The sequence below is a fragment of the Montipora capricornis genome, chromosome 4 (assembly GCF_036669925.1).
Source record: "Montipora capricornis isolate CH-2021 chromosome 4, ASM3666992v2, whole genome shotgun sequence".
Lineage (NCBI taxonomy): Eukaryota > Metazoa > Cnidaria > Anthozoa > Scleractinia > Acroporidae > Montipora > Montipora capricornis.
In genome coordinates, this window is record NC_090886.1 from 28,644,391 (window position 1) to 28,661,890 (window position 17,500).

Consider the following 17,500-nt stretch of genomic DNA (forward strand, 5'->3'; position numbering starts at 1 on the left):
TATTTGCCAACAGTGGAGAAATGGTAAGGACAAAGCACGAAAAAATTAGTGGAATGAAAAGCGCTCATTGATTCCACAAGGGATTGAGAGAGGCAAGTTGAATGATAAAAATCATTGTTCTTCGTTTTAAAATGGATAAAACTAGAAATTTCACACATTTTCACCGTGGAAATTCGACCTTTAATAAGTTGCTTGATAAACCAAACTTTTGTCATAAAGTAAAGTGTGGCTCTGTGAACTCACTTTCGGAAAGAGGCATCTCTAAATCTGAAACAGTTTTATTCCATTCACTTTATTTCCCTTATTTCCCTTATTTAAACATCATTTATTGGTTTAACATTCAATTTATATTGCAAATACCACTTTAATTGGCAAAACTTTCATTTAGTTTTTCCTTTATTGGTAAATTAAAGCAATGACTTTTCTCTTGTTATAGATGGCAGTGTTAAACCACCGCGTCAGCCATGCATTGTTCCGTTATTTAGCTGATGCACTTTTAATATCATTGATGATTTTGTGGTAAAGTGTTGGGGCTTGCATTCCCCAGATAAAATCAACATGGTTCCATCCTGGGATTTCCTCATGTGACATGTTTGGTAGTTGAGAGACCAGATACGCCACATCTTTGGGGTTAGCGAGCCAGTCATCTGATCCGGAGTAAAGAGCCACTGGAAGGTCCACTTCTTGCAAATTGTAAGTGGGTGGCTTATGCTACACGTGAATGACAACAACGCAAAAGTCATAAGCCAATGAAAGCCTTTATTTCGTGGTTGTATGGTTGAAAGATCTAATTGTAATGTAGTCTTAGTCTTAATTTATCAAAATAAATACTTCTAACATTATAAGGCCCTGATTTGCAAGACAGTGTAATATCTACACTAATGGAAGAAACGTTCATATCACAGATAAATTGTTGGCGTGACTGCTAATTACCCTGCCACTGCAAAGTTGAGGAGGAGAGTGAGTTAGATTTTTCAGGTTATTTCTTGATTCAGCTGTGAAACTATCCATGTTCATTAAAGTAGTTTAACTGCGTTAAGTAAGATTACGTCCTTATGCACAAGTGAGTTTTTCAGATACAATAATACAATAAATACTTAATTGACTGCTCCCATAGGGGCTTTTCAGAGCCAATGAAGCACAACGAAACGCCGGAACAGAACAACAACAACAACAACAACAACAACTGTTAAGATTGAATCCCAACTGGCTGGAGGCAAACCAGTTAGCTATTTACAAGTGAAGCTGGGAAGTAGAACAAGGGACTACTGGGATCAAATTCAAAGAGTGGTGAGAGCGAGTCTTGAACCCGGGATCTCCGGATCTCAAGAACAAAGTCTTAACCACTGGGCCACACTGTATCCTCTTCAATTTACGACTGAAGGGGCACTTATGTTCAAAAATGCAAGTACTTAGTAGATACAAGCCCAATTTTGATATCTAACACGAAGTGTCCCTTTAATTGTAAGCATTTGTTACCTATTTCTAACAATAAGGTTAAGGTAAGGGTTAGCGTTACTTTTATGTCAGGGTGAATGCAGCAGTTTATCCTTACTAGACGGACACTGTCTGAATTCCGAGATACGAAAGCTGTTGAAGTTGGGAAAAAGAGCAAGGAGACACTTTGTGACGCTTATTTTTTGTTTGTTTGTTGTTTCTTAATTATTTCTTTGAGCAGATTGAAGTTTTGGCAGCTATTTAGCTGATATGGACCTGCTATACCCACCCACCCATGCACTCACAAAGGACAGCCACAACATACACCGGGAGATTCATCCCCTCCTCTTCTCGAATGTGTGTGAGTTCAATAACGTCCCACAGACCTAGGGAACTTAAGAACATGGAAGATTTTTTTGACCAGTGACACCCGGTTTATAGTACTTATCCGAGAAGACTAGAAAGTCTAACCACTTGTGGCAGATGTCATTACAAAGGCAGCACTTTCTCTTCAGTAATTTAAAGACCCTGAGTGTTGGTCCGGCCGGAGTTTTGATCCCGTGACCTCCTGCACAGTAGTCCGATGTTCAACCGCCTGAAATCCGCATGTATCTAAATTACTTGCATTTCTGGACATATCTGTGAAGGGGAGCGAAACATGAATTGGACTTTATCAAAACGGCTGACAAAGATAAGTACACTACCATGGTTAATACGTATAGTTAATTTACTTCGTTTGATAAAACCAAATTTTCGTGTTTTATAGTTTTATATAGTCTATTATAGTTTATTTTGCAGTTTTAATAAAACTATTTTCCTCGACGGAACTTTCATGGCAAAGGCAGAGTGTACATGTAGGTGCCATTCTCCTTACTATTCATCGCGTCGGTTTTCCTTAATCATACCTGTCCATACTGTTCCCGGTTACCAGACCGACCATAATCGTACTTTTGGAATTTTTTGGAATTGAACAACTGTTAAAAACAGAATTTCAATTTGTTTTAGTGAAATCACACAAACATTCAATCGCAACAAAGTTGCAGCATTTGCCGGACTTTTCATAACTCCAGACCTTATTTCACATATTTACCTGTAGCCAGTGGATCACGTCCTTATCTGATGTGTCTGCGGGTGTATGTGTGAAATACACTGGGAGTCGAGTCTGTTGCGATTAAAAAAAGGTAAGAAAATGGTAGAAAACTTGGCTTGTAACTTCCATTATTAACCAAAGTGACAGAACTTTAACGCGATTGGCACTGGTTATTGCAAACAAAACCTTATCAAGGGCGGAATCTTCACCAGTATTCACCGATATTCATCGAGCCTAAGGTGAGTAATTGGTTAAAACAACTAATTTCTTCGTCTGCAACCTCTACAAAACGGCTTCCGGACGTTAAAAAAAAAAGCACTTGGGTGATTATCGCGTAATGATCACCTCAAGTGCAACCAATCAATGCAGACAATTTTCAATAGTCATCTACGTAATTATACTTAAAGTCAATACAAGGGAATGTCAGGAGTCATCATCTACACCATCAGCATCATCATCAGCAGCATCATCGTCGTTATTGTCAACATGATGAACCCAATTCTGCTACCGTTGAAGACGTAGCGTGAATGACAAAAAGCAGATTTAACTTACATACCCGAAAATTTTTACTTTATCAAGTCCAATGTGCTCTTACCATTTGACAATTTATTCTTCAAAACATCTGGAAACTAAAGACATATCGGTGCCTTGACCATTTTATTAATCTCAATGTGAACGGGACACGCGTAAAAGTTTTCCCAATTTCTTTCCAATAATAGTCACAAATTGTCACCATCAAATCGGCTGTCAACAACGAGATCCGTTACATATTCCTAAAACAAAACCTCTTGAGGCAAACTAGTCTTTTCACTTACCATATTTAAACCATGAATATCAGGGCCACAAAGCATGAAAATCAAGCCAGCACAGATTGCATTGGTTATTGGATTTCCACACACGTGTAAAGCAAACTCATTCATAACCAGACTGTAACCGGGTGGAAGCACGTTTTTATGACCTAAAAATGTGTGCGTCATCTTTGAAAAGTTAAAAAAAAGGTTAGACATTGCGTAAACGATTATAGTAGTTATATCGGCTACTTCAAAGCAAATTTGACAGGTAGTCATCAAATGACGTCATCAATGGGAATGTCACAAGAAGGGGTGGCATTAATTAGGGGCAAGTTTGAGCATGTCTTATCCTAAGAGACAGCATAACCCTACGAGGGGCATGTGAAAGACCACGTGAAAACGTAACCCTAAGAAGTACGTGAAAACAATAATGGGGCAAAATTGAACGCAACCCTAAAATATAGTTTCGTTTATAAGGCTTTTAACGCGCGTGCGTGTAACGATAAAATAGTACTGTGAATGTATATCTTTTTGGCGGTGAATAATCTGGCTTGGAGAGAGCTCTTTCCTGCTTTGGAGTTGAAGAGTGAATGAGAGATTACAGTGGAGAAAAGACATGACTCAGACAAGAAACCAATCACAAACAAACAAGATGCTCTCACCAAAAACCAATCACAAACACAACAGAGGACCTCATCGAAAACCAATGAAATTTATATTTCAAACCAAATGAGCGCTGTCTTTCTTGCAGAGTTTATTAAAAGCCGGTCTCGCGTCACTTCTAATTCAATAGTACCGCTACTGTTTTTCATCCAAAGCGCTAATCCTTTTCTTTTAAGGACGTGTTTGTGCGCAACTTTTAAAGCGCAGGTAACGCGACTGTAATATGTCACGCACCACACTCCAGAAGATGAGCATGAGGGCAATGGAGAGATATGATTCAAAGCACTAACCAAATAAAGATGACGCCTGCTTGAAACTTCGTTGCTACGCTCGAGAAAGTTTTTTTTCAATGAAAACCTTTCATCGATCGAGCCTGTCTTGGGTTCCAGTCCTTCCCCGACACGTCACGCAAAAACGTGACAAACGAAATTTTCCAATGGCTTCGCAACATCACATCGATTTTATTTGTTTAGATCATCGGTGACCCCTATTTTTTAAAACACGAATCACTTACTCTTCTTACAGTCTAAAAAATATGATGAAATGAAAAAAATCACAATGTAAGAAGTTATCTTTTTTAATATTTTTCTCCCTTGTATTGTGAATTCCGGAAGTGGTTATAACGGGTAGCGCTTGCGAAAACGCTCGTTGAGGATTACCTCTACTGTTTACGACATCCCTAGCGGCAAGAACTTATCTAAAAAAACCACTCCTATATTTCCGTGCACAGAAAGCTTCGCTCTAACATATTATTTTTATGATTTTCGACGGATGAGCAAATGAGGTTTCATCTCGTTATGATGACCCATCTATCGAAAATTTGCCTTTTTCTCCGAAACCAGGTCGGTGATGCCCGAAATTTTTTTCATTTTTGGAATAAGCAATTTATGACCTAACTTCAGGCGAGAATTGAAACAAATTTCAACGAGAGAAGATTTTCGCACGAACGTCGCCTACTGATTTACGATTTTATTTGCACAACGTTCGATTAGTTTATCAATGAAGCACAGCAAACGCTGAAATTTTTTATTAGAAAACGCTTGAGAAAAAGTTAGCAACATTGGTTCTAAAACTTAATTTTGAATCGCAAATAACCAATCCACTCAAACGAGTTTATTTGCCGAACGTTTGATTGGTTTCACAGAAAACGCTTGCAAAAAAGTTATTTCACAGAGAACATTGCTTGCTTTTCAAAATGTATTTCCACTCAACTGAGTCAAGGATGTATTTGATCTTCTTAATCATAATCAAAACACTATACACATTGCGCTTAAAAAAATACTTTGACATTGATATTGTAGTTCTGCATGCCTCCAGTCATGCACAATAACATTCAAAACCGGACTAACTCAAACGATTTTGTTTACAGAACGGTACGGTTAAGTCGATAACAGAATTACAGTTTGCTGACAATTCCTTATAGCTATAAAGGTAAACAGGAAAGCACCAAACCAAAGGAAACGCAATTAGTTCATAAAACAGCAAATCATGACTGGGCCTCGCCTCACCGCTGGAGGGACAGTATGCATTTTTCCCTCCCAGCTGCAAGATTAAGCTTAATTCAATAGGCTAGTTTCGAATAGTGCAGCAACAAAAGAACAGAGTCGAAGTTCAGGGGAATGATTTGCATTTTCCTTTGTTTTGACCAAAACAAAATGCTAATTTTTTTCCCTGAACCTTGACTCTGTTCTTTTGTTGCTGCACAATACCCGCCATGTTGGATTAGCTATTATCATGCAAATTAGCTACACGTGAGGGGGCAAACAACAGAAGTCGAACAACGAACATCTTAGCCACACAGATGATTTGTTTCACGTTCATTGAATGTTTATCACCTAAGTAGTAAAATAGTACGATTACACAAGTTACTTCGATGTTTTTTTAGTGAAAAATGAGTAGATAACGAAGTAGAAAGTCAAAATGTCAAAGGCAATCAAAAGATATAAAATTATTATTCTTAATTCTAAAATGTACTTTAAGAAATGTTATTTCAATATTTCGACGAGCCGATTTTCCGCAATTTGCGTTTTTTCCAATGTTTGCCCCTCAGCATAACACATGGCTAATTTGCATAACAATTTGAAAACCAACATGGCGGCTATCGTGAATAAGGCCTATTCGAAACTATTTGACAATAAAACATTGCGACAGAGCATTTCTTAAAAACATTCTAAGATCTAAAAGCTAAAAAGCTGAATAAAATCTACGACGTTTCGACCTTACAGTAACGTTATTATCAAGTCAAAAATGTATAAAACTAAGATCTATAAATACTTAGACGAACAATAAGAGATATGAATAATTTACAAGTTAAACACTTTGGCACTTTCTCAGAATCTTGAAATGGCTCTCACGGCTTTCTGAGAAACTGTCAAGGCAACTTTGATTCTTTAGTGTTTGAAATGCTTTACATCAAAACCTAATTTGGTGAAGTCATCTTGTTGTTTTGTGATTGATTTCTTGTCTTAGCTCATGTCTTTTCTCCACTGTAATCTCTCATTCACTCTTCAACTCCAGAGGGGGAAAAAGCTCTCTCCAAGCCAGAATATTCACCGCCAAAACGATGTAAACACACAGTACTATTTTATCGTTAAACGCGTGCGCGCTAAAAGCCTTATAAACGAAACTCTACTTTAGGGTTGTGTTCAAACTTGCCCCATAGTTGTTTTCACAAACTTCTAAGGGTTACGTTTTCACGTGGTCTTTCACATGCCCCTGGTAGGGTTATGGTGTCTCTTGGGACCAGCCAAGTTCAAACTTGCCCTCAATTTAAGCACGCTCCCTTCTTTTGACATTCCCATTGATGACGTCATTTGATGACTACCCGTCAAATTTGGTCTGAAGTAGCCGATATAACTACTATCTATCTATCTATCTATCTATCTATCTATCTATCATCTTCTGACTTTCTCGGCATACCTAGTGGAGTACCATAAAGACCATATTAGGTCCCTTTTTTATTCTTTATGTATATTACTGATTTGCCCAAATGTCTTATGTTATGCACGGCAAGACTATCTGCGGATGACACTAGCCTAATCGTCCCTGGATTTGAATCAGTCCTGACATGGAAAGAGCAATGAACTACCACCTTAAGCATGTTTCGACTTAGTTTGTTACTAATAAATTTATCTTTGAATGTATTAAAATCGGAATTTATGATCTAGCATTCTAGGCAAAAAAGATAGCATCTCTGCAGGGTAATATTGATTTACCTGCATGTGAACGATATTTTTTTTAAAGAGAGTCTAACGTACTAAATGCCTTGAAGTGCCCACTACCCCTATCTCTCGATAACAGAATTACAGTTTACAGATTGTTCATTGATACCCATTTTAACTATTGTTCACTTGTCTGGGATTTCCTTGGCGAAACTCTCTCGACAAAGCTTCAGAAATTACATAATAGAGCGGCCTGAATTGTCACCGGTTTACGAATACAGTTTCATCTGCCCAGGTTCTTGAAGTGCTAGGCTGGTCGCCGCTAATCAAATTGCGCAAGCCGCAAAAAGCCATTATGATGTATAAAATTGTTCATCATGTGGTTTGACTCCCCAGTACATGATGGATATGTTCACCGAGCAGCTGGGACCTAAAGGGTATAACCGTAGAAATTATATTAATTTAAACATTTAAATACCAGTTGTTCGCACCTCTTTGTTCAGAGAAAAACTTGGCTTTCACGAGAGATATGAAGGGGTAAAATGGGAGCTGGGAATGGGATTTTGCCATTGGGAATAGGAGATAAAAAGTCCTTGATGGGAATGGGATGAGCATTATCGGAGGTTATCGGGTATTATTAAATTCTCAACCTCGGATAATGCATTTCGCGTGCTCTGATTGGTTCACTCAATCTCGGTTATCAGCTCATATACCTTGGTTTGACCTTATATGGTAAATGATTGCGTTAAGCGTTGCTAAACTAAAAATGTTTTCGTCGGAATGCCAATTTTCTCTTTGAATAAAGCCAAAAAGGAGAAAAAAAACTTTTTTTGCGGAAAGTGGATCAATTCCGACGTTTAGAAGTGCGCGAAAAGGCAAGAAATGTTTTTGTGATGAGCCTGCGTCTGTCTGACAACAAGGTATTACACAACATCGCATCAGTTCTTATCAAGTTTTTTTCGATTTCGCTCGGATTTGCTCTCTTTTTCCGCTCGTATTTCGTACTTCCAAATTTTTGGAGTTGAAGGAATTTAATAAAACAATTATTCCATTCGCGCTTGTTGGATATGAGACTGGTTAGAGCCAACTCGGCGCTAGGCGCCTCGCTGGCTATTTACCATCTCATATCCAACGCGCGCTTATGGAATAATTGTTAATTATTTCTGTTCAGAATTCCTGAAATCAAAAATCTCATGCGGTCTCCGGGCGTTCCTGACCACCATCGTGTGAGAGTGAGGACCTCTGTGATGCTAACAGGCTTGTTTTTGATCCTCAATGCTCCCTTCCTATAAGTTTCCCACAGGTGTATCCTTAATACGGCTTCACTAGCCCGAATCGACATCCCTAAACCCACCGCAACCAGTAAAATCACCTGAAACGAGGACGCTCAGACGAGGTCTTCGGCTAGGCGCTGTGGCAAATGTGTCAGGCAGCGGAACGCAAGACAGAACAACACGAAGGACGGAGCATGGGGGCTTCCTCAAAACGCGGTGAAACCGATACTTCCTTGAACCCGATCGATTTGCAAGGGGGTGAAGACTCCGAGGAAGATACTGTCGTTGATAAATTTAGTGATGATGAGGATGATTAGAGTGACTCTGAAGGTGACGTAGACAATTGGGAGACTGCGCCTTTCAGAACCACGCCAGAAGACGATAGCAGGCCTTTTCCGACGAACACTTGGGTAAGCAATCCTGGCTATAAATTATACTCCGCTCTGTCTTTAGTGCTTCTGCCCTCCAGTAATCGCATGTTTCGTTTTGAGACTTATCATTAACTGCTTCACACAATGACAGATGATGCTCTAAAACTATATCACTAGATGTTTAGGTATCGAGCTTGACAAAAATCTTAAATGGAAGGTTCATGTAAGAGAGTTAATTGAGTCTTTCACACAAAAATTGTGTGTCCTGAGATCTTTGTATTTTTAACCCTCTATAGCGAGAGCTGAATATTTTTATTTGCATAGTCAGTTGAGGGATGTTTTATTTGTAAACATCCCTCAACTGAAGATAGATACTGAGCATCCGAAACATGTCTTGCAATAGAGAGTACCGTATTTCCTCGAATAATAGCTGGGGGCGATTATTTCTTTTTTCGCACCAAAAGGGGGCGATTATTCGACGGAGGCGATTATTTCAAATATTTCTCACAGAAGGTCGTGCCATACCATTAAATCAAAAAAATAATCACATCAATATAAGCCGAACATGGGCTTTTTAGTGTTTCAAATTTGTTTGGGAGGGGGAGGGGGGCGATTATTCGAGGGAGGCGATTAATCGAGGGAAGGCTATTATTCGAGGAAATACGGTATATATATACATTTTAAATAGGTCTTTGGTTTAATTTTAATTCTAAGTACATTCATTTGTAAACAGTAGTTTTAACTTTGTAGATAGGGATAGGGTTAGAGAAAAGGGTTAGCACATCAGCTCCACTGTAAATTTATCGTGTATAAATAAACGTTGTTGTTCTTGTTGTTGTTCTCTATCATAACCCCTGCAGTTTGACCAATAGGATTTTAGAAGCAGGGACGGGGATTTCAAAAGAAAATTTACCACTAGGACTGGGATTTTGTGCAAATTTGGATTTGGAAATGGGAGTCCTTCCCCCCTTTCTGCCTTTATGTCCCTCTTTCGCGGGGTCGTCTATTTGGAATGCACTCTCAAATCACCTAAATGTATTACCTTCGGTGAATGCTTTACGGAAGCAAATAAAAACCTTTAAGCTTGCATTGACCACGTCCATTTGAGTTACTTATTTTAGTATGTACTGTAATTTAATTTCATCTTTTATGCGATATTTAACTTACATTCGACTGTCACAGGGCTCTTAAGTAAAACAGATTTCTTATTTATGTGTATTTTTAAATTTCATGAAATTATCGTGTATAAATAGAGTTTCCGAATTCTATTGTATTGTATTATCTATCTATCTATCTATCTATCTATCTATCTATCTATCTATCTATCTATCTATCTATCTATCTATCTATCTATCTATCTATCTATCTATCTATAGTTTTCTATTGTTTTTGTTGTTTGTTTTCACAGGCGATCACGTGTTCTGAGTAGGCCTCTCGCAATATAGCTGATGACAGCAGAACAACATATTGAAATATCTCTCCCTGTCAACATATTTGTATCGGATACAGTTTCCAAGATAATCAATGTAAGAGTTTCCTACAAAATTGATTGATAGTAAAAAAGTTGGCAAATACCCTTCGTCAACTGAGTTTTCTTCTTTCACACAATATTTGCTTTTGTTTCGATTTAATTAGGTCGCTAATCACGTAGATAAAAAAAAAGGGTAAGTTTTCAGTTTGCAAAAATAAGGACACAGATTGAGGTGAAAAGTTTTTCAAACGCTTTAGGATTGTTACCTCTATTGTTATTGAATTCAAGCCCAGCAAAAACAACGGACTCTTTGCATGCCCAATTGTGGCCACTGGTGCGAGAGCGTAAAATTTCGCCACCTTTCCAGCCAACTCTTTATTCGTGGAGAACTCGGCGAAACCCATCGTAGTTCCTTGCGAATGACCAACGTAGTGTAACGAGGTTTGTGATGTCGTTTGCAACACATATTCCAACATGGCAGGAAGATCGTATCTGGCCATCTCGTCAAAGCTGCAACAACAAATTATTGATGGTTTGCACATGACATCGCGGCGGCCATGTTGGTGTACAGAACAATGCAGTAAAAAATCTTTTGGGAATTTGACTCTATTCTTATGCAAAAACTTGTGGGGCCAATTTCTATTGTTTTGAACACCAATATGGCCGTCTCACACGTGGATGGAAAGCAAGAATGGAAAGGTAGAACGAGGTGTAAGGTAAAGTAAAGTCTCTGCTTACGATCCAGAAGGCCCATCTCAGGCCGGCGCTTATCTCCGGTTTCCTTAGCATGAAGCGACTAGGAGTATTTCTACTCCCCCTGGATGGGATGCTAGTCCATCGCAGGGTTACCCCCAGCATTTCGCCGGTACCTATTTATACACCTGGGTGGCGAGAGGCACCCTGAGAGTAAAGTGTCTTGCCCAAGACACACAACGCAATGTCCCCAGTCAGGACCTGAACCCGGACCTCTCGATCTGCAGTCGAGTACTCTAACCATGAGGCCACCGCGCCTCCCAGAATAAGGTGTAAACTTCATCTATGTCGGGGAGTCTTTGTTTACATTTTTGCCTGATTAAAACAATCCCATCGTTTTCTAATCTATCAGCCAAAAAATCAGCACTGAATATTGAAAGTGCATTGCATAATAAGCTGCCTCTAAGACTTTGAGCGCATGCAATTTACCAGATGATCTCTAAGTAGTAACGCTTTGAAACTTTAAAATTTTACAAAGAATGTATGCGGTGATCAGTGCTTATGCCACCCAAGAATTTCTGGCGTTTTGATGGCTGATAACTCGCTCATTACCAAAGCCAAAATGCTTAAAATTAGAAATTTGACTGAGTTTAACACGTTCTTTTACCTTGTGTAGTTAATTTGTGAATAGTATGATGCCTTCTGTCAGCAACCTCGTATGTTGATAAGACAAAATGTAAACAATGACGTCAGCAAAGATTCGCCTATAGTTTTTGCCGGATGCAAATTGCGGGTGGAGCGTTAAAGAGAAAGACCTCTCAAAATCCTGGAGGTCTATTTGCAAGAAGTGTGATTTGTTTTACGAAGCTATTTCAGGTTAGTTTGTGTCAATATTTTTTTCTGAAATGACCATCTAGAAGGTCTTTGAAACCTGTGTCTGCTTTATCTATGTATACACAATGCAAAATTATTTTTGACTGCTATCGGAACGCAAGAAAAGAAGAGTAATATAAATTACTAGAACTGTGACAGCCACGACAGAAACGAAGCATTTCATTCTGTTCCCCGAGCAAAAGCTGCACAATGCGTCGAGGGCGCTTGAAATTTTTTTACAAATCGCTTTGGGTAGCGATCGCCTATTGGTTAGCTTTGACAACGCCCAACGGTGCATCCTTCAAATCCAGTCGTTGTTCATATGACATTAAGACGTTCTTGTTTGTATCGTAACATTAAAGAATGCCGCTGCATTTGTGAAAATGGTTCCGTTGATGCAATAGAATGTGAGTGTTTATGCAAAACTCGTTAATGAAAATCACAAACACTAAAATGAATGTCAATTGGCACAAATGTTTGCACATCACTGCTATTGAGCACATGAAGGTACATTCCAAGCAAATAATTGTCCGAAGATTGGCACAAACGAAATTGTATTTTCTGCTAAAGAACAGCAAGAGGTGTAGTATCAACCGGCTTTGAATAAACGTTAATTTTTATTTTATGACACGGACAGCTGGAAAGGAATTCAGGGAATTGAACATTTTTAATTTCTTTAAAAACCCAGCTATTCGGACTCGGGCCTCGAATCTACGATTATTTGCTTACCTGTCATCGCTCCTAACCACTAGACCACCCAGTCGCAGTTTGCTTAGACAAGATTCTTAAACACAATAAACTAAATGTAATATTGTCATAAAATCGGCTGGAAACGTGTGATAATACTTGCTAACAAATAATTTTAGACAGCTAACGAGAAAGGTCCTGCCACACTTAAAACAAGGCTAACTATTTTGAAATCGGCGCTTAGGCCTAACCATTGATGAATTATAGTGATCTTATTGTAGATGCCCGGCAACAAATACTTAATATTGAAGAAAATTTGTAAGTTGTTCATCGTGGTCTAATAAATAGAAGCTATTTCTATTAGCCGAAGATCCGAGTTGAAATCCCGTCCGAGGTTTTCTTTTTCCTTTTCACACTCTGTTCCGAGAGGTCCTTGGACTTAGAGCAGTGTATATGTCATGTAGTTATAATTATGATCCAAATTCAACGCTGGGTGATATTATATGATTTTCGTAATTCCACTCTCGAGAACATGTTGGATTGCATGTCATAGTCCTGCTCCAGGACCCCCTCTTACCACGCTGTGAAAATGGGCCCGGAACTTGGTTTTCATAGCCTGGGTTCCAGGCGCATTTTCGGGGCGAGTTAAGAGGGAGTCCCGGAACAGGACTGAGCAAGACAGGTCTTACGAACGTTATCTTTTAAGAGCTCTGCCTTCGTGAGGCACGTTTTGCGATTTGACAGTAGACTTTGATTCAACTGAAATTTGTATCAGGTTTCAAAGTTTTACGTGGCAATTTTTTTTAACTGAAACAGCGCGCCTTAATTCACTCCTTTTGTTGAGGTGATGTTCAGAGCTGAAGCAGACGAGAGATGCCTAGATTTAGCATATTGGAAGGTTCTTAAGCAAAAAGGGTACAAAGCCCATGAGATAAAGTATCAGACTGCTGAAGCACTCTTTAACAAATGCCCCAGGCTGATCACTGCTTAGCACGAACTGGACCTCGGCCCTTTGCATGAACCTGCCATGGATGAGCGGCTCCGCACCAACAGTTAAGGAGCCTCCCAAGAAGAAAACGGCAGAATGGTTAAAAAGACACCTTATGGGCTGCCCTGTGTGTGCTGCTGAACAAGCAAGGCTGATCCTAGCTGACAGTACCGAAAGCGAAGACGGTGACGATTCCAATGGCAAAAGTGGCAGTCTGAAGAGGAGATTTTGAAATGAAACCCAAAAATGGCTTTGCCATCGTTGTTGCAGGACATTGTTACTGCTCAAACGCTAGTTACAGGCGACGTCATAGAAGAAATGAATTTCAAGAGATGGCACAGGTGTCGAGGAGCGGATCGATTTAACATCTTCAATCGTCCTTGCTCTTTTGAGAAACTCCTTGGACAAGTCGCGTCGTGATAGCCTGCGAAACAGACAACTCCAGCACATGCTGAAGGGGAAAAAACAAATTAGGGCCATGTAAGACATGTTCATTAGACTACGGTGTCAGTCAAGCATAGTGACACTGAGACAGAAGAGAGTCAGAACCCAAAGTGTGGAGTTGCTTCTGATGGACCACAACACGAAGACTCCCACGCCAATTCTTACAGAAGTGAACAGACAAATCGCCGAAAAAAGAACGCTATAGGGAAAAAGACTACACGAAAAATATGTCGTCAGGTATTCGCAAGCGACTTTAATTTGCATGGGGCACCTCAGATGTCTGAAGAACTTGAACACCACAATAAATGATTCCACTAAAGCCCCGATGTTCGACCTCCTACAGGATAAGCTGAAAACTCACCACAAAACTTTAAACAAGATGTAATGAGCAACCCTTAGCTGAGATACGACGAAACTGCCGGCGACTGAATGGGCCTTCTTCTCAAAGTACCTCGCGGATCTCTTCCAGTGTGCGTAACAGGACTTGTCGTGCGCAGAAGATTTGCGAGCGCAACACAGCAAGAACAAGAAATGGGAAATTACCCATAAAAACGATGAATCCGACATCTTGTCGCACCGAGTCCTAGCTGGGTATCTGTAAACATTACATAATGCATTATATAATAGTGTGAAATAAATGAACCTAAACCGTTCCAAAGAACGCACCTTGTCACGGAACAGGGCAGTCAATCGTCCTGATGAAACAGACGGACTGGTCAAGACACGCGTCGGACAAATGAGTTGGGACAATGATGCTCAAATTAGCCATCAAGGACCAATATGTTCCGCTTACGATATTAAACATTTTAGTCCCTACGTGTATTGAAATGCGTTCTCATGCAATAAAAGGTTATAAGAAAAAGAGGAGCAGTCTTTTCCCACTTTTCCAGAAGGAAACGTTCCAAAATCAAGAGTATAGGAACGGCAGTGGCAGAATCTGGAAAAACGGATACTTCGCTTGCTTTGCAGAGCAACTGTTAACCAACCAGGTTAAAATAATCATGCACTCTGGATTACCAAAGTTGCCCTCGTGATAAAGAAAAAAATGCCCTCTAGTGTCAACCGTTTTTCGCCGTATATGATAAGGACACAAAGTTGGCCATACATTTGTTTTAGCTTGATGATACGATCTATTGTTGTTTTTAGTGTTTACTTAATCATCTGTGCTTTGACTTCATGGAAACTTTGGTTTTTTTAGCTTTTTAATCTGTATTTTAACAAATACGTGTACTGTCGAGTTATAGTTGCACGGAGGAGGTTGCTAAGCAAGAAAGAAGCGTAAGAGTCGCACTTGGCGACAGCGGAGGGTACTCTAGCTTCTTGTGTGTCTAGCAAACGTGTCAAGTGCTCAAGAGAGTTTAAAAAATAAACTGTCTTCCTTACGCTTACCAAAATCGACAACTAACTATCAGTGAGTCAGAAACGTGGAGTGATAAAATTGATATCAAAAATACGTGGAGAGGCCTATTACGTTAAGAACTGGCAGCCGATAACGCTTTTAAACTACCATTACAAAATAGGAGCCAAATCTATCGCAAACCGGTTGAAAGCTGTGATTTCAAAAGTTATTAATAATGACTAGACTGGCTTTCTCCAAGGCAGATTTATTGGAGAGAATATAAGAATAATTGATGGCATAATAAACCATACTGATGCCCACAATATCCCTGGCTAGCTTACTAATGTTTCTAGACTTCGAAAGACTTTTGATACATGTACAGTAGTAGAAAGGCCGTTTATATGGAAGACACTGGATGTCTTTAATTTTGGACCTTCCAGTAACAAATTGGATTGAACACTGCAACAACAATATTGAAAATTGTATTTTAAACAACGGATCTATGGGCAAGCAACTTCTTTGCACTTGAAAGAGTTGTTAGGCAAGGCTGCCCCTTTTCGCTTTGCATCTTTCTTCTGTGCGTAAAAACATTAGCTGAAAGGGTTAGGAAAAACAAAGATATAAATGGAATCTTGATAAACGGGAGTGAAACTTAAATCAGTCAATACGCGGACGATACTACACTTATTCTCAATGGATCTGAACAATCCCTTTTTTGTCCACTCTGTGTGATCTTCAACTCTTTAGTATTGTTTCCGGCTTAAAACTCAATAACGAGAAAACGGAGGCGCTTTGGACTGATCGTGAAGATCAGCTCTGTCCTAAAGGGAACTTGAAATGGGAGCGTGGTAAAGTAAAGCCTTTAGGTTTCTGGATATCAACATACCCAAGGACAAGCAGGAACGCAGATTTATAAAGGGAAAGTCTAAAAGATTTGAAATTGTTTAAGATGCTGGGAATAGCGTCGTTTAAGCCTTTTGGGGAAAATCGTGGTATTAGTGACAGTGAAAATGACAATAATAACCTGAACACTGAAAAATCTCTATATCAAATACCTAAAATCCCAAAAGTCTTTCGAATCCGTTGAGTAATGGATATTCTGAAGACCATAAGAATTTCCTCGCACATTGCCCATCCAAACATCAAATCCCGCATCAGCCAGAATGAAGCCAAAGCTTTCATTCAGGTTTATGATCCAGTTTGACGAGTCACACATCAAACCATGCTGTAGGAATATCACAGGTTTCTGCGTGGTACACGAGTTGGGATCATTTCTTCCTGCTGGTATTCTATGAATCTGGAGAAGATAGCCGTCTTCCGTTTGAATGGTGTGCTCCTCCGCCGGGTAACCTTGATAACGAATCAGTTCGGGCTGCAGAGAGGAAAATAGTTCGTTTTTATTTCATCAAGAAAGCTATTTCATAACCAAATACCAAACTTTTTTCCTAGTTACTTTTTGCCACTAGGGATCTGATGACTAGGAGAATTTCCTTGTATTCATCAACAGAAATTTTTTACGAAAGAGAGAAGTCGGATCCCCGCACTTATCCGACCAATTTAAGCAATTGTCTCTTATAGACAAATGAAAACGTCAGCTGCCTTCAACAGTATTCGAACCAATGACGTCTGCGATGCCAGTGCAATGCTCTATTAACTGAGCAATGAAGCCACTCGATTGGGAACATTGTCTAAGTACTTATGTTCTTCTGCTAAGCTGTCATGTGAGTCAAAAACCGGTAGCGCTGGTCTTGTTAAGGAACGTATTGTTGTTGCTTTTGTGTGAGGTAGGGTTGTGAGAGGATTTGTCAAGGAGTCTGTCAGTGTGTGTGGGTTTCCTGTAAACCGCCGTCCGTTGTCTGTTGTTGTCACGGATAACCCTCCAGCCCAGAAAGGGAATCTTTTCCTTCTCCTTAATCTCCTTAGTAAACTGAATGTGGGCATTGTATCTGATGAGATGTTCCTGAAAAACGTCGATTTTGTCTTTGTGTACGGCTGTAAAGTGTCGTCGACGTAGCGTATCCAAAGTGGATTTCCCGGGCTTGTTCCTCGATGTTTTGCACAACGATTTCCGCAACTGTTTGTAGTGTTTGCCGTTGTACTGAGGTAGGTAGACGTAAGGCCGAGGTTTAGCAAGTCGATCTCATAACGTCGATTGTAGGTAGTGGCAGTTGTAAAGTGGAGTTGTTGGTGGCTGTTTCAGTGCAGTCGAGAGTCAGTC

At 39.6% G+C, this 17,500-nt stretch overlaps 1 protein-coding gene across 1 annotated transcript in view; it reads right to left on the reverse strand.

Annotated features, from left to right (window-relative positions):
• Positions 1 to 273: 273 nt before the first annotated feature.
• The window catches only part of LOC138045883 (gastric triacylglycerol lipase-like), a 31,737-nt gene continuing 14,510 nt past the window's right edge, over positions 274 to 17,500 (reverse strand). Inside the window, exons 2-7 of the mRNA XM_068892513.1 lie at positions 16,338 to 16,654; positions 10,525 to 10,768; positions 3,343 to 3,504; positions 2,528 to 2,599; positions 2,343 to 2,411; positions 274 to 711 (exon numbers count right to left, since the gene is read on the reverse strand). Of these exons, the coding sequence (XP_068748614.1) occupies positions 478 to 711; positions 2,343 to 2,411; positions 2,528 to 2,599; positions 3,343 to 3,504; positions 10,525 to 10,768; positions 16,338 to 16,654 (1,098 nt within the window). The 3' untranslated portion in view covers positions 274 to 477. The remainder of the gene's footprint in view (positions 712 to 2,342; positions 2,412 to 2,527; positions 2,600 to 3,342; positions 3,505 to 10,524; positions 10,769 to 16,337; positions 16,655 to 17,500) is intronic.